This window comes from Colletotrichum godetiae (genome assembly GCF_030913485.1).
Source record: "Colletotrichum godetiae strain CBS 193.32 chromosome Unknown BDP55scaffold_43, whole genome shotgun sequence".
Taxonomy (NCBI): domain Eukaryota; kingdom Fungi; phylum Ascomycota; class Sordariomycetes; order Glomerellales; family Glomerellaceae; genus Colletotrichum; species Colletotrichum godetiae.
Window position 1 is genome coordinate 235,089 of NW_026851291.1, and position 16,056 is coordinate 251,144.

The 16,056-nt window shown below is 52.7% G+C and overlaps 6 protein-coding genes across 6 annotated transcripts; 4 read left to right on the forward strand and 2 right to left on the reverse strand.

The window, feature by feature from the left end:
- Window positions 1-577: 577 nt before the first annotated feature.
- On the reverse strand, window positions 578-1,189 carry BDP55DRAFT_284487 (uncharacterized protein). The gene has a single exon (XM_060566504.1). The coding sequence runs from the start codon at window positions 987-989 to the stop codon at window positions 657-659; it is 333 nt and encodes a 110-aa protein (XP_060425858.1). The 5' UTR covers window positions 990-1,189; the 3' UTR covers window positions 578-656.
- A 724-nt stretch (window positions 1,190-1,913) lies between these two features.
- On the forward strand, window positions 1,914-3,705 carry BDP55DRAFT_696563 (uncharacterized protein; the record flags this gene model as incomplete). Its single annotated transcript, XM_060577587.1, has 2 exons — window positions 1,914-2,330; window positions 2,389-3,705. The coding sequence occupies 2 exons, from the start codon at window positions 1,914-1,916 to the stop codon at window positions 3,703-3,705; spliced, it is 1,734 nt and encodes a 577-aa protein (XP_060425859.1).
- Window positions 3,706-5,179: 1,474 nt separating this feature from the next.
- On the forward strand, window positions 5,180-6,196 carry BDP55DRAFT_731933 (uncharacterized protein; the record flags this gene model as incomplete). The annotated part of the gene is made up of 2 exons (XM_060579883.1): window positions 5,180-5,667; window positions 5,737-6,196. 2 exons carry the CDS (start codon window positions 5,180-5,182, stop codon window positions 6,194-6,196), a joined length of 948 nt encoding a protein of 315 aa, XP_060425860.1.
- Window positions 6,197-7,428: 1,232 nt separating this feature from the next.
- Window positions 7,429-9,548, forward strand: BDP55DRAFT_696564 (uncharacterized protein; the record flags this gene model as incomplete). The annotated part of the gene is made up of 3 exons (XM_060577588.1): window positions 7,429-7,458; window positions 7,525-7,851; window positions 7,935-9,548. 3 exons carry the CDS (start codon window positions 7,429-7,431, stop codon window positions 9,546-9,548), a joined length of 1,971 nt encoding a protein of 656 aa, XP_060425861.1.
- Window positions 9,549-10,426: 878 nt separating this feature from the next.
- Window positions 10,427-12,793, forward strand: BDP55DRAFT_718612 (major facilitator superfamily transporter). The gene is made up of 6 exons (XM_060578413.1): window positions 10,427-11,004; window positions 11,094-11,305; window positions 11,358-11,569; window positions 11,628-11,804; window positions 11,859-12,247; window positions 12,311-12,793. The coding sequence occupies exons 1-6, from the start codon at window positions 10,732-10,734 to the stop codon at window positions 12,500-12,502; spliced, it is 1,455 nt and encodes a 484-aa protein (XP_060425862.1). The 5' UTR covers window positions 10,427-10,731; the 3' UTR covers window positions 12,503-12,793.
- On the reverse strand, window positions 12,794-15,768 carry BDP55DRAFT_675000 (uncharacterized protein). Its single transcript, XM_060575705.1, has 7 exons — window positions 15,060-15,768; window positions 14,953-14,988; window positions 14,251-14,898; window positions 13,979-14,196; window positions 13,732-13,928; window positions 13,289-13,674; window positions 12,794-13,231 (listed from the first exon to the last, which is right to left on the reverse strand). Exons 1-7 carry the CDS (start codon window positions 15,462-15,464, stop codon window positions 13,037-13,039), a joined length of 2,085 nt encoding a protein of 694 aa, XP_060425863.1. The 5' UTR covers window positions 15,465-15,768; the 3' UTR covers window positions 12,794-13,036.
- Window positions 15,769-16,056: the final 288 nt, after the last annotated feature.

The window sequence follows — 16,056 nt, forward strand, 5'->3', positions numbered from 1 at the left end:
AGGAGGGATGCCAGAAGCATACCCGGTCTCAGTCTACAGAGCCGTCACAAGACCCTCCGAAACAGAGAAAACATCAACGGCCGAGACTTCTTCGATGGGTATGGACCATGAGCCATGGGGTTGCAAGACAGCAAGACTCAGAACGGGGGTGTCTAGCAGGGCCGGGGGAACGCCCAGAAATGTAATGGGCTGCGTAACCTGCAGAAATGCGACACCAACGCGGCAGCGGGTACAGCGGGGGGGATCAAACACGACGCACAACGAACCAACATGCTATCCAGCCTCCTGGACGGATGCAGACACACGTCTGCAAGCCCCTGAGCCACCGTGACACCACGAGTCTCCAGGTCTGAAGCCGTTATCCGTATGGATACAGAGTGTGTGTAGAATCACTGCCTCTCACTCACTCTACGTCTCTTTCTCTCTATCAACTTTGATCCTTATGAGTTAGCTACTAAGAAGTACAGTATTATAGATGGAAATAGACTTATTGCCTTGATCCCCGCCGTCCAAGGGGGCGGACCGAGAAAAAAATAGGGCCATGGTCCCAGAAAACCAAACCAAGAAAAAAGCCTGAGCCACACACGCGCACTTCGCCAGCCCATTGAACCCCCATTCAGATGACGGTCTCCACTCGAGCTTACGACGACTGCACATCAAAGCAAGGATGACACAATCCCCAGCAACCCAAGTGCGGTGCGGCAACCGCAGTGACAAGCGCCGACTAACGTTGTGCGTTTTCTATGGCTCTCTTCCTCGGCTGGCTCTGCCCCCGTTTCGTTCGTTCTCAGCGCTCCCGCCGCTGCGTTCCCAAGAAATGCGAGGATGAGGCAAAGTAAAAGAGGTGAAGGGACATGCCTACCACGCCGATGTGCCCACTCCCCGCTCGCCTGAACGTCAAGTTGAGGTGGAAGCTGGGATGAACCGGGGATCATGGATGAGAAGAGCATCAGACCAAGCCGCCTTCCCGCCTTTCCCCCTCCAATCATTGGCGATGATGGTATATGTCTCTTTACCCAGTATCCATATCAAAGTACCGAGCGACACGGAGTATGTACGGTAGCCACACCCGGTGATAGTCAGTTAGTGACATTGAGAGCGCCCAGATGATTCAAGGCTGGGCCACATCCCGAGTGTTCCCTGGAAACCCGGAGGAAGGGCCCCCTTTTTTTCTTGTCAACGATTCCTATCGGTTTCTTCTGCAAGAGGGTCTGAGAGGTTGCTTTTTGAAGGGACGTCTTCCCATCTTCTTTAGTGTGCCTGTTGTTTAGCCCTTCCTCTCTTGCTGAATCTCTTTGACCTCTTTGACCCTCTTTGTACCTGATCATCCCTCCGAGATATCTTTTTTCTCACTCTCTGTTTCTTGTTTTCACGGCATTTGTTCTCTGTTTACGTAGAGACACTTCCAGTGACCGCTTGACTTCTTAAGAGAAGCATTTGGAGTAGATCAACGGCCGAAACCCTGGCACACCATCCGTCCCCGACGTAACCATCCCGGCCGTCCGGTGTAGCGACCTCTTGGCGGTCGACCATTGACTTTTTCGCCTCTTCGACTGCCGGCTTGGCACGGTACCACGAACACCAACGGTGTTCCATCTACACACCACACACACATACGAGCGCCTACCACATTGGGAAGGACTGGTGTAAACCACCACGCTGAGGGATCACGAAATATTATCCAAAACACCAACGGCAACCAACATACTTCCCGTCATCGTTGTCGCCAGTTGATACTCTGGGGAAAATTAAGCAACGACTAAGGAGGAAACGACCGAGAACTTCGACGAAGCAGCGCCACGCACTGGTCGCCCCGTCGACTCACCTCACCAACCGTGGCGCCTAGACTCATCCCGAGGATTATCGTCACCTTTGACGACGCAATTCAGTTCCCCCGACACACATCGCACAGAATGTCAAAGGAGCTCCCCCGCCACGAGCGGCGGCCTTCATCACCGACGGCGTACAGCGGCAGCAGCAGCGCTTCCGGCAACCCCTTTGAGCAGTGCGACATGAGCCTCAAGATGCTCCTCGCCTTCATATCCACACGAGTCCTGCGCGGCGGCCCGCGGCTTATCGTCCAGCTTGTTCTCGCCTTTTGTGGTCTGCTCCTTTTGGGCAAGTTCTTCGCATCGCCGACATCGACAGATACGCTATTCGATTCCGGCTCGAGATGGAGCTGGTCGCCTTTTGGCAAGAGCGCGGAGGATGCTGGATTCGGTGGACCTGGTGGTGTGAGAGTCGTTGCTTTCGGATCGCCCGATATCGCGACGCCATCGAGTGGAAAGGGAGCCAAGGGCAAAGGCTGGACTGAGGCCCTTTGCGAAGAGGTAGGTTTCATTTTGTGTTCCGGGGGTTTCGAGTTCATTTGACTGACAAGATCTCAAGCTCCGATGCTCCTCTCACCAATCCTTCACCCCTTCAATTAGCCTCCCAGCACAGGCTCTGACATCTAACCAACACTACCGCGACACCATCGAGAAGGTCCAGCGCGAGATCGAAGAGTACAAGGCTCCGGGCTTCAACTACGACTTCCTCCTTGAGCAGTTCCCCATCTCTGACACTGTCGCCGACCTCTCTGCTCAGATCGACGAGTTTCTCGCCCAGCCCCAGACTCGCAACAACATTCCCAAGGAGACCATATGGGTCTTCTCCTTTGGCACCTGGGACATCTGGACCCTCGCCTCTCTGCCACGCGAGCTGGGCCAGGGTATAGTAGACCTTGCCGCCCGCGCTCTCTTCGCACAGGTCGAGCGCGTTTACCAAGCCACCCTCGACAACGACTCCGTCGCCTTCTCCGACTTTTGGGCCTACCAAAACGCCTCCCTCATCGATAAGCTGAACAACATGGACCGTGAGGGCGGCGATGTCGACGAGCACGAGATTGAAAACTTCCGTGTCGTGATCCCGGATCTCTTCGACGTCTCCCTCACTCCCGGCTGGCACGCCCAGCGTCCCGCGCCACCGAGTCCTCACACCAAGGCTGAGCAGATGACCAACGCCGCTCACCTCACCGCGCGATGGAACTCGGAGATCAAGGGCCGAATGGACGAGTGGATGCGTACCGCGGATCCTCAGCCCGAGAACCCTGAGGAGGAGAGAGGCAAATTCGGCTACGTGCCCGCGAGCAAGCGCGCTACAGCCCACTACCGTCGCTCCCGCGCGGAGCAAGGTCTCGAGGCTGCTCCCAAGGGCGAGGCCCTCCGCGTGCCGTTCCCCCGCCGCGTGGCCGCACAGATCGATACGACCAGCTTCGTCCGCGAGGCGATTGTCGAGAAGCAGATGCGCGAGTACGGCCTCACGGACAGCACGGGCCGAGGCAACAGGACGGAGGACGACGCCAACGTCTTCTTCGCCGAGGCGTGGACGCCGTGTATCTGGGCAAAGACTTCGGAGACGTCTGAGGCCGCGAGCGGAGGATATGCGGCGTGCGATAAACCAGAGGAGTATCTATTCCACTCGCCCTTCACGTTGAGCGAGCGGGCAATTGCGCACACGGCCAAGATCGTGGCTGGCGAGGCGAGACGCAGGCTTGCTTTTGTTGATGCGGTTGACGAGAGTGCGGTTAAGGAGGGAGAGAAGGCGGCGGCCAGGGTCAAGAGACATGAGCCGAGGAGCGAATTGGGCCACTTCCAGCGTGTTCTGCGTCCCAACCTCGTGTCGCGCATCGTTGAGTCTGCGTGCCCGACGTTGGACGTCTGCTAAGTGGCTGTTTTCTTTTGTCCCGTCATCAATCCAACGTTATCGGAGGCCTACCTACAGGATAAGGCACTCATCGCGAGGAACAGATGGATGATGTTTGTGTATTTCGCGGCATTGGCATTGGCGTTGGGAGGGCATTGGGTTACAAGGACAACCAAAGATCATCATGTCATTGGCTGCCCCCGAACAATTTGGGGCCAGACGGCGTTTAGGGTTAAATCAGATACCGGGGACATCCCCACAGAGTCAGTCATAGGCAATGACATTTCCATTGAGTACATACCAGGCGCTGAACCGCGTTGTTGGTGAAACCTGATCCGCGCCTTGATTAGTTGTCTTCCTCAAGTCATCTCGTTCCTGAAATTTGGTGTAGGTTAGGTGTCTTCGAAAGAGAATCTGAGTACACTCCGCGCGAGGCGAAAACCAAAAGATCAGGGCTTGCTTTAAGAGATACTGACGGACCATATATGATCTCCCGGAATTCAGACTCCCAACCCATCGCATGATCGCTCTTTGCCGTCGCTCTTATTAGGTCGATCAACGTGTCGCAACTATCACGCTACCTCCCACAGTGCCATCGCGCAAGCGCTTATCAATGCTGGCAGCATCGTCGCGAGGGTAAACCTAGAAGGGCGACGATGCAGATCTCGCCAAGGACCATAGGGCAGATTATGGGGGGGGGGGGGGTGCGACAAGGATTCATACGGAGCCATATGTTGAAGGGACGAAAGCGCCGACCTTGACCATCCACCTGGAACATCTGATGTCATGGCCACCAAATGCGAGCTGGCCGACTCTCACAGTATCACTCAAAATTCTCGACGAAGCTCGCTCTCTTGGATTCGTTGGAAAGGATAGTTGAGACCACTGACCCTTGAATCCTTCTCACCACAAGACCAGGATACGATCGAGAAATTCCCACCAATCTGCCGTCGACAGATGCTTCCTGACCACTCTAACCCACATGCAACTTACCTCACCGACCACCGGCTGTCCGAGGCACGTCGTGCATGCTGGCATGGCTGGCGACATGCAGAAACCCGTTCCTTGCTTGGTTGTGTTCCTGGGCGCCAGAGCTTGAAATGTGCCAAGACTGCTTAAAGCTCGCTGACCTAGTGCGGCACAGCAGATTCGTCGCTGGATTGGGTAGTGGAATGAAGAAATGCAACATGTCCTCTTTGCCCGACTTATGTCTGCCTGGCCATTTTGAAGCGCTAGCAAACACACAATGTGACACAAAACCTGGGGAGCGATTCGACAGACCGAGCTGACATGCCTTCGCCAAGAGAAACACATGCGGGCCGCTGTCTTCGGCGCCTTCTCATTGCACGATCCTTCTGGTGTTGTCAGCTTATAGTTTAAAGCGACCTCCCCTCAGCTCAACTCTACGGATTGCGTTCACGTTCGGTTCATATTCAGGCTGCCCGGAATCACGTCGAAGAGATTAGTGCAACCCTCAAACCAAAAACGATCCAATATGCCTCTCACCGAACTCTCTCAGCATGCAATCACAAACCTAGGGCCGCTGACAACTGCCTTCACCGCGCCAGCCTCATGCGCAACCTCCTCCCTTGGCCTCTATTTGGCGTTCGAATCCGCCTTCCCTGACCGCGTGCAGCCCTTTTACCGTCAAAAATGCGAGGTTCCGGACTACGGCGAGTGTTTTCCTTCCGGCGCCGTGTTTGACGACATGCGCTCAGCGGCCATCACGGGCCGCTCCGACCGTGCGGGCACCATTGCCTACTTCTCGCCCGCAAGCTCCTGCCCCGATCAGTACACGACGGCCGGTGTCGCTGCCAAGAATGCCGAGGGCGCGGTCAGTTCGTCTGGGGTTTTTGTGCCGCCCTTCGTCAGGGTGCCGTTTGGGTCTGGACACATGAGTGACAGGCTGGTGGCTAACCCCCTCGTCAACGTTTTCATGGAGGCTCTCGATAGAAATGAGACTGCGGTCGTTTGCTGTCCCGAGTAAGTCTACCCCCGTGGTCGTTTCCACCGGAGATTGTACAGAGGCTAACGAGAATTCCTATAACTCAGCGGTTACACTGTGGGGTTCAATGGCGGTTGCTTCTCGCAAGTTCCAGAGTCCGTATATGGCCCGACGACGACGGTGTGTCTCAGAAACACTGACCCTAAAGCCGTGTCCTGGGTGAACGCGACCTTCACCTACAACAACACCGTTGCCTCCGGGCTCGTATATTCTTACCTGGCGACCAGCTACGAGGTCACGACCCAGACGCGGACCTTTACTGGTGCCCTGAGCGACTCCTTGATTCCGGTTGCTTCGAAACCCGCAGTGACAATGGTCTACAACACGGCTGTGGAGACCGGGGCTGGCGGTGTCGGTGGGGGCGGCACGGCAGCTGCGACAGGAACGGGGGCTCCGAGTGCGGCTCACGGGGCCCGAATGACGACTTCAGGGGGTAATTTAGGGATTCTAGTGACGGTTTGGGCCTTTGCGGCACTTGCTGGTGTTGCTTTGGCGATGCCTTTGTGAGATGTCGTGGAAGATGGTTTCGGGATCAAAGTCTATCCAGACGGTACATAAGCTTTCTCACTACTACTACTAACTAAAGATGATATTGATATACAACCCCCCCCAGTTCAACGGGGAAATTTGCTTTAGCAGAGAGTTGGTCATGGAAGTATAACTCGCGACGGGAATCCAGCTTGGTAATTCCTCGCCCAGGAATGTTTCTTGAATCCATCGGTGCTACCACCATTGGCGTCGTTTGGTCAGACAAAGACAAATCAGAACTCGCAAAAATGAAGCGACGATACGGACCCGACTATTGAGGTCTCCTCTTCCAATCGGTTTCACGGAATCTTTCCAGCTCAGGACATTCACGCGCATCACGCTTTGCCAGATGCCAAGACTAGGCAGCCAAGTTACTAAGAGTCCAGTCCCCTCATGCTCGCTCGTATTGTCGGAGTTTTTCAGTGTGCCGCAGTAAACCGAATACTGACTGGGTAGGCCAACACATATCCTGCATGAACGTACTTATCTAATAGTGTCTACCTTGGGCCAAATAATTGAATCTTGACTTTGGACAAGGTAACAACGATCAAAAGACTACTTTACAATCCATGCAAGTGAGCCATTAAGTACTTTCCAACAATGCGACCCTGTGTGCAGTGCCTCCACGACTACCGGGGTACTCATAAGGGGGGGCGGGGAGGCCGTGTGCTTCAACGTGAACACAAACTCGCACGATCTAGAGGATTGACGTACTGCCTCGACCAAGACTCAGACATCAGAACAGGTCCAATATTCCTCACAAGTCTTCACATCATTTGAAGATCATGCACAACAATATGCTGGTGCAATTTCGCGAAAGTTATTTTCGTTTCGATAAGGTCGCTCACCTCATGATCGTCTCAGCTAGCCATTTGATTTCTTGAGATTCATGGGTATTACATGTAGCAATCTCACATTCATGTTCACGGATTCACCCAAGTGACATCTCGCCGCCGAGTCATGTTGTTTGAGTTCCATAAATCTAGGTTCAGGCAACTAGCGGCCTGTATTTTAGCTCGCTGAAATATCCCCGAGCCGATCAAACTAGTGGCTTCTACTTACGAACATAAAATAGCATTGTGCCGTGCGTTGGATGAGTTGAGTTCCATCTCAGAACAATTTGAAGTATTCACTAGTCTGTACAGGCAACGTTCCAAATTCTCAAGAACCCCCTTCTGAAAACTTCGATTCTCTGACAAGAGGATTGGAAAATGAGCGAACTACAATCTGATCAGTTCAGTGTATGTACCAAGCTGGCATTTTCCATATCATGTAATACCAGTCACTAACGCCTGTTCGAACACCAGAACAATGAACTTCAACCTCGTTCTGCTGCTGATACATCCGGGGCAATTCGGCTACCGGGCTATGGCCTACCGCTGAATTATTTGCCAGACAAGCGAGACAGATTCCCTGTGCTCATGGAAGACACTCACAAAAGTTGGAAAGCTAGTACTCTACTGGTTCGAGAGATTTGCATGCTCAAGTTCATGGAGGACATCACCAACAAACCTGAGTGGTGGCTCAAAGTTCGAGACCCGGTGGTTTCCGCCAAGTGGAAGGAGGAAGTGCTGGCATTGGACTGGGCAGCGTACCGAAGCCATGGAGACTTCACGAAGAACATGGCCGAAGCGGTAAGTTCCAGTCGGGTTGGCATAACCTTCGCATGGCTGCCAGCAACTAATCGAGATGATTGAGCTGACATTCAGTTTTAAAGTGCATGCAAGAACTCCGAAAAAAAGCAACGTTGTACGAGGAAACAGGTCTCATTCCCGTGATGGATTACTCTACTTGTGTCATCAAGTCAGACAATCTTTTGCCTGGCTCGTTGACTGATCGTCTGCAAGTCGCTGTCAAACCTCTTGAAGATGTTCCCGACCACAAAAAGGATTGGCATCCTGGAAGTGACGGTAAAGTCCTCGACTTGGTGCACCCGTCACTCTTCCCACTCCTGTACGGCCGCTCACGAATCATGCACGAACGGATCACATTAAATGACTGTCTCGAACTCGGCGGACGTGGATTTCTAATCCCCAAACCCGACGAATCTGATGTTGGTGAAGGTAGAACTTTCGACTGGCAAGGCGCACCTGTTGAGCTAGTGTCCACCAAGTTTCAGTGGTTGCCATGTGATGTCGCCATTGACGACGACGGCCGGCCCACCATTGAGAGTTATATCAACAACTTGCACCCAAGGAAACACTCAGATCTGTACCCCTTGATCGAAGAACTGATACAGAAGTCTTTGCCAGCTTGGGACATCATCTATCGTTGGGTGAGAAAGTTCCCAGTCCAGCGTCTGACCGCGCGAAAGGTCGGAAAGCGTGTCGCAGTTCCTGATGTTGTCCCTGAGAAGGGAAACCAGTCAGACGGGAACGAAAGCGATATTCCCATGGGACATCAAGATGAACACCACCTGGAGATCGACAACTTGGCCCAACCCACGGCTTCTACTGGAGAGAAAATAGGCAGACAGTCCGGGGACACCCAGGAAACCAAGCGACTGAAGACCGACGAAGCGGACTCTGAAGACTACGATGAGAGCAATGATGAGGACGACTACGACGATGACTATGACGACGATGATGACAGTGACAGCGAAGACGAACAAGTTCGAGAGCCCTCTGCTTATTTCAGATTATCGACCAAAAACATCAAGCGCACCGGATTCTTCAACAACACACCCCGCATTCAAGTCATCGTCAAATTCGCCAACATCCACCTCACACCCGAACAGCCATCATATAACGGCGGCTCATGGCACGTCGAGGGTCAACTCAACGAGCACATCTGCGCCACAGCCCTATTCTACTACGACAGCGCCAACATTACCGAGTCCCAGCTTGCTTTCCGCGCTCCGGGGAACAGGGAGAAGTTGGATCAGCGTCTCAACTACCAGCAGTACGATCACAAGTCTATTGAAACGGTTTTTGCGATTCGAAGTAGCTCCGATACGCTCCAGGAGGTAGGAAGCGTACTGACGCGGCCTGGGAGGGCGCTCTTCTTCTCGAACTTGAGCCAGCATAAGGTGCGGCCTTTCCGGTTAGAGAATCCGACGAAGCCTGGGTACAGGAAGATTGCAGCTTTGTTTCTGGTCGATCCTGCTGTGCCTGTGATTTCGACGGCGAATGTGCCTCCTCAGCAGAAGCATTGGTCCGTGGTTAAGGACCGGGATTCGGAGGCGAACGAGATGGTTGAGACCATGAGTACCCTGATTGAAATGGACGAAGCAAAGAAGCTACGGGAAGATCTCATGAGGGAAAGGACAGTTCTATCGAAGACTGTCAATGAAGAGCTCAGAGACGTGGAGTGGAGTTTCTGCGAGCACTGAGACAAAATAGGTTTGGCCCTATACCGTTACCTAGACTCGGTACCTACTAAAACATAGACTGGAGATAATAGAGTTACTTGAACGTTCTCATACTGTGATGAATGTGGTAAAAGGGTCCATGCCTTGCAGAAAGCTGAACGTCATCGTCTTCAAAGTACGCAGCTGTCGATGGTCGCGATATTAATTCACCCTCAAATCGGACCTTGCTCCACCACAATCTCCTCCTGTATAATCCGTCTCAAATACTGATCCCGCACGATTATATCGCCAAAAACATCAGGACGGACGCTCAATCCTTCAATATGTCTGAAGGTCAGCATTGCAAGCGCCAGACCAATTTCCTGGGAGAACTTCCGTCCAAATATACAAGCACTCCACACCTTCTATTTCCCTTTCGACTAGATGCCGAATTTGGAAGATTAGAATTGATTTCCTCAGCCCAGAAGAGCAGGCCGCCATGGAAACTACGGCGCAGATCAAAATGGAGGAGTCGAAGGAACGGATCTTGGTGGAACGGGATAACGCGGAGGCAAGTCAACGTTTATCGTCATTTCTATTTAACTAAAGCCACGCATAAATTTGTGGAGCTCCCCTCTTATTTATTGGATATGAGTAACTAGTAGAAGGTTTGAAGTGAGGTACTAGAATGATGAGCGGGTATAGGAATCAGATTGAGGGTCTCAATATTTTCAATGGGTGTTATCGACCTAGACGCAAACCAACTGAAAGTGAAGTCTGCATATGAGTATCTAACTGATCTTAGTTGATGAACACTAGAAGATGTGCGAGGATCTACCTTATTTTGGGACAAGTTGCCCGAAGAAGTTGGGGGTTGTTGTGGTTGACTTCTTATCTCTACTTCCCATTCAAATGGCCATCAAAATGGATAAGATCGCGCAATCCGCGGTTAGTGGGGTTAGGCGGGGTTCAGCATCTGATCCAAAGAACCTTTGTAAGCCGTAGTACCAAACGGGGGTAAACTCTGATGACAGGATCAACCCTTCATGGTTGCGGTTAGAGACATCGGCCGAACCTCGGTTAAGCCCAACGACCTTCCCTCTTTATCTCCCATGGGAATTGGAGATGGCGAAATGTGCAACCCTTCAAGACGACATCGTTGACACAGTGGAACCTTGGGTGGTAGTACGCGGGCGGCGTGCAGCTCGCTTCAAATACAGACAAAATGCCGGGCACAACCTCTTGTGAGGCGGCGCCGCTGCTTCCAGGCTCGACACTCTCGTATCGACAGCGCAGGCAGCCGGTGTCTGATATGGCGTCAAAGATCAAAGAAGCCCTCTGGGGCCCGCCATCAGTCGAGCGATCGCTGCTTATCAAGCTTGATTTCACCGTGCTCATCTACTTTTCTGTCGTGTGGTTCTTGTTCGGCGTCAACCGCGCGAGCTACAATACGGCATACATCAGCGGAATGAAGGAGGACCTGAATTTCCAAGGAAAAGTGAGTGACTCGCAACACTCCAGCGAGAGGAACATCCGATAAGCACCTCAGCTTTCATGCGTGATAGACTCTGACTTGTTCGACTTTAGGATTTTAACTACATGCATACAATCTACCTCGTCACCTACGCCGTATTTCAAATTCCCTCAACCTCAATCCTAACCATTGTCAAACCCCGCTACGTCTTCGTCGCAGCAAATACAGTCTGGAGTGTCCTCACCCTCGTCACATTCAGAGCAACACACGTCTACCAAATTTTCGTCCTCAACGGCTTCGAAGGCGCTTTTTCAGCCATCGCATAGTGAGTTTTCTTGTGCGCCTCGACGAGTTACCTCTCTAATGATGCATTCCAGTGTCGGCGCGCACTTCATCTACGGATCATGGTACAAGCAATCCGAACTCGCAACCCGCGCAGCCGTCTTTTGCGCTTTTGGCAATCTCGGCAACATGGCAGGAGGGTGGATTCAGGCGGGACTCCTCGCGTCTCTATCAGACGGCCCGATCGAGCCCTGGCGACTTATCTTTGTGGTGGTTTCGTGCATCACTATTCCCTTTGCCATTTTTGGTAGGTGCTCGCGCATGAGAAGTATATGTAATAAGATGAGGAACTGACATCTCATAAGGCTGGTTCGCTATACCAGATCTACCAGAGCACCGCGCAGCAAGATTCTTGACCCCGGAAGAGAGGGAACTCGCTGTCACCCGCCTCGGCAGAACAAAAACAAAAGCATGGGATAGGAGCGTGTTTCAACGTGTCCTACTCAGCTGGCAATTCTGGCTCCTCCCAACCGTTTTCATGCGTATGTCTTCGTTACAGATATCTGAGCTCAACGAGTACTGACATGTAAATACAGTATACTCCCTCAGCGTCCAAGCAATAGGTAACAATGTAATCCCCCTATGGATGGCCTCGCGGGGCTACTCCGTAATTCAGCAAAATAACTACCCGACCGCAACATACGCCACGGGCATCGTCGCGACCTTTGTCTACTGCGCCGTCTCCGATAGGCTCCGGTCACGTTGGCAGGCCTCGCTGTGCATCGGGTTCACGTTCATCGTCAGCAGCGCAATCTTGATCTCAAACCCGCCGGATGCAGGGTATTTCTTTGCGTTCTACCTGATGGGCACAACATATGCGCCGCAGGCCCTGTGGTACTCGTGGATGGCGGACCTGACGGCGCACGATCTGCAGCTGAGGGCGATTACGACAGGGTTCATGAACTCGTTTGATTTTGCGTTTGTGGTGAGTGGTTACTTGCATTCCATGAGCAATTGTCTGTGCTGGCAGCCACTAACAGGAACACAGACGTGGTGGCCTCTGATATTCTACCCCGTGACGGATGCGCCTAATTACCGAAAAGGATACATTGCTAGTTTAGTGACGGGCGCGTTGACTGTGCCAGTAATTTTGTTAATTGCCTATCTTGAGAAGCGGGGGAGGAAACTTGGTAAAGTCGGCAGTGCCCACGATGAGCATGCAGAAAGGTCGAGGGATTAGGGTCAGAAAAGTGAGGGAGGCAACATTTCATAAGCTATGCGTGTTTTCAACAACTTACCTTCCCTTAGAGGACTACCGAGAAGTAGTTTGTGTCAGGTTATGAAACATAATTTGAGTCCCGGATAGGCATATAGACATCGTTTCTGACATAGGAATCTTAGGCAATCTTCTGCCTACTTACGACCCGAGAAGTGAAGAGAATGACATGGGAGATCACTGGATGCATTTTGGGAAGGCATCGCGAGTACCATGTGGAATCTGGACCGCAGGCTGGTACGTTCTGGCATCACTGTACCGTAAGAAATACCGATTTAATCCTTTTTTGAGAATAGCAACAAAAGTCAACGGTTCCTATCCCACAGACTCGTCATTGCCATTGAACTCATCATGAATGGCCGTGTAGACTATGATTTGTGCGTTTACTGTACAACTGTCGTAATGCGTATGCTGTACCAATCACAAAAGCTTCATTCTCTCTGGAACGCCGTGTAAATGTTACAGCCTTTTCCCCATGTCATAAATGTCATAACCTCGTTACCATGCTTCCCACATCTGTGACCCCAAGGCCACGAGACGGTTAAAGAGTTCATCTCTCGAAATAATGGCGGTAAGATGATACTCCTTGCCCATGCTGTCTGTCACGATGAGGCCGTCCGCAATCTCACGATCGGTAGCCCAGCCAACAAAAATCTTGGACTTCCAGCCGAGACCGCCCATTTTACGAATTTGCTGGTGGAGTATGCGTCAGCTGTGGCAACTCAAGAGATTGCGTGAACATTTTCTCACCTCAATATCACCAATGGTGACAGTCCACGTCGGACTCAGATCATCCGACTCAGTCGTCCAGCTAAGCGCAGGGGTCGTAGCCGTAGTCGTGATGTAAGCATGGCCCCTCTTACCCTTCCAACGTGCCGGGAATCGGACGGGACCTTTTTCAGGATCGGGCGTCTTCTTGATGACGCCCAGCCTGTCCTTTGCGTGTTTAGCGCCGACCTTGGCCTTTACCTTGTCCGCGGCGAGAGTGGTGTTGATACCGCCCTTGGCGGTGCTCTTGATAAAATTCATGATTCGGTGGCCCTTCTTCTGCTTGTGCTCTGCCGTTTCCGACTCCGCTGGCGCTAGTGCTGCTTCGTCGGGTTGAATAGCCTCGTCTATCTCTGCTTGATCGACACCTGGTGAGTTTTATGAGCCAATCTCCGGCAGCTTCTTTTAAATCATGGGTTACTTACCGAGGTGCTCCAGATCCTGACCAGCGGTCGCATGAGGTTCATCAGGTGGCGGTGTATCGGACTTTGGCGGAGGAGGGAGCGGTGCCTTGTTGCGCTCGCCAATTCGCAGAAGCGTGATGGTGACTTGGGCATTGGTGGGAATGCCCTTGAGAATGGTGTTTCGCAACTCAACATACTTCTGCCAATGAGGGTAGGTACTGGACATACTTTAGACACGCGAGTAATCAACGTTGAAAGAAAGACTGACCGGTTGATAAACACCAGGCCTCTTTGGATGATGGGGTCTCCAAAGATGGTGAATCCAACCACAAAACCGGTACCTTTGACCAGCATGTACGAGGTTGTAAACAAGGAGACGAGTAGCAGCGGTAAGATAACGCTGGCAAGAACGAGACGAGGTCTCTGCTGTGGGAAAGGCGGGGTTGGACTCAGAGCGTTTCCGAAACGCTCCCAGGTATCGACAAACTGCGCATTCTGTCAGTTGCAAGAACAAAGTGGTTCCCGGGCCGGAGTACTCACGTCGGCAATGCCATGCATCACAGGCCTAGCCTTGACCCAGACGGACTCGTGAACAGGCTTCTTGGTCTTGTCGTGGTGGGAAGTAGGCTCCTTGCCGTCCGTCTTATCCTTGGCATTGACGACATCTTGGGTAATGTTAGTAGGGTCGGGGACAGAAGAGTCGTCGTGGGGATCGCCTTGAGGATGTTTTCCCGCCGCCGTGCTGATGATCAGCGATGAGATGCTGTTCACGAAGCTCGACGCCTCTTGTTCCACGGCCTCTCCGGCATGCTTCTCGGGTGCACCAGTGATCGAGTCATCGGACGCGAGGACGCCGGATGCGGGTTTCTTGACGCCGCCGGTTTTGCTGTCGATAAGGGAAGCGGGGGCGGGAGGGAAACAAAAGTCTCGTGATTGTGGGACGAGGACAAGAACTATGAGGAAGCTAGCGAAGACGGGGACGACGAAATCGAGGATCCAGGCGATGGAGTAGACTGCGAGGAAGAGTGAGGTGCGCTTGTATTCGCGCCATGAACGGAGGCGAACAATGTGCTTCCAGAAAGAGAATAAGCCAACAACGACGGTCATGTACAAGCGCTCCACATGGGCGCGGAGTTTATCAGGCGAGAACTCCTCCTCGTCGGCGATGTTCATATCCAGGTTTGCAAGCTGCCCGTCTATGTTTAGCTGCTGATATGCGCCGATTTGGAGGGATAGGCTCACCGGTGGCTCGGGTATCGATTTGACGTGGAAGATTTGCTGGGACGGTATCAATATCTCGAATAATGACACACCTCCGGCATAGAGGTCTTTCGGCTCGCTCCAATTACCTTGTCAAATCGCCGGACTAGGATCCAGAGCTCCTCGTTGCTCAAACCACCAACCATGGGTTGCGCAACCTTGCTCGGTGGGTTGTTCCATCCCAAGTTCTTCACTTCAACATGATCGTGGTCAAGCTCGGCGTGTCCCCTCTCTTCGATCGGCTTCTCCTTGGAGGCCATGTCTGCCAGGTGATGGCTGTCTGTTGGTCTCTCCTCTTCATGTGCCTCTACAATTTCGGGTTCTTGTCCCATTGTCGACTGGCTGGAGTACCCATAGCTAGATTGGCTCGCTGGGGTATCTACACCGGGGTCTGAGGCAGCAGGCGGAGGGGGCGGCGGTGCTGTCGTTGGCGGCGGTGGAGGGGGGGGTTGTGAAGCCATCTCGTCAGTATCGCTGGGTTTACCCTTGAACATGGTTGCTGCCGATACTGTTCTGGGGTGGAAAGATGCGATGGGATGAAGTTTCGACTGCGATGCGGGGTGTCTCCTAGCTTTGAAGTCGTTTCGAGGTTCATCCGCTCGTCTGGGGCTACAAAGCTGAGACAGCTGAAAATCATGATTTGGGAGAAAGCTGGCACGAGGAAACAGCTGGAATGCAGCCGCCGCCGACGTCAAGCGCGTGTCTGCTCAAGCTTCTTACCGCATTTGGGTAGGTATGCATGACGTCACGGGCCGCGCAGCACTGATTGGGTGCTCCAAGACGATCATCGTGATCATCACCACACGGAAGATCTCCACATGGGTGAACACATCCATGGATGAGTTACCTTAGCTATACGGCAAGACGGGAAGTAATGACACCTGTTTACCGGATGATTGGGTGGCATCTTCTGCTTGGCCAGCCTTTTTGACAGCTCGACGCTCGTGCGACCACATTCTGGATGCAGGCGAAGGGAGAGCAGGCCGGACCATTCGATCCTTGAGCCTCGAAGAACTGCGATCATTGGTTGAGCTCGCGCCCTGTTTACCTCGTATTTCTTGCGTTGGGCTAGACTCTCCTGCTCAA

Excerpts from the sequence above, each read along its gene's own strand:
- BDP55DRAFT_718612 (XM_060578413.1), top strand. The coding sequence starts at position 10,732 with ATGCCGGGCACAACCTCTTGTGAGGCGGCGCCGCTGCTTCCAGGCTCG. Across the intron at positions 11,005-11,093 it reads ACCTGAATTTCCAAGGAAAA|GATTTTAACTACATGCATAC; the intron begins GTGAGTGACTCG and ends GTTCGACTTTAG. Across the intron at positions 11,306-11,357 it reads GCTTTTTCAGCCATCGCATA|TGTCGGCGCGCACTTCATCT; the intron begins GTGAGTTTTCTT and ends GATGCATTCCAG.
- BDP55DRAFT_284487 (XM_060566504.1), bottom strand. The coding sequence starts at position 989 with ATGATTGGAGGGGGAAAGGCGGGAAGGCGGCTTGGTCTGATGCTCTTC.
- BDP55DRAFT_675000 (XM_060575705.1), bottom strand. The coding sequence starts at position 15,464 with ATGTTCAAGGGTAAACCCAGCGATACTGACGAGATGGCTTCACAACCC. Across the intron at positions 14,197-14,250 it reads TGATGCATGGCATTGCCGAC|TTTGTCGATACCTGGGAGCG; the intron begins GTGAGTACTCCG and ends CAGAATGCGCAG. Across the intron at positions 13,232-13,288 it reads TCACCATTGGTGATATTGAG|CAAATTCGTAAAATGGGCGG; the intron begins GTGAGAAAATGT and ends ATACTCCACCAG.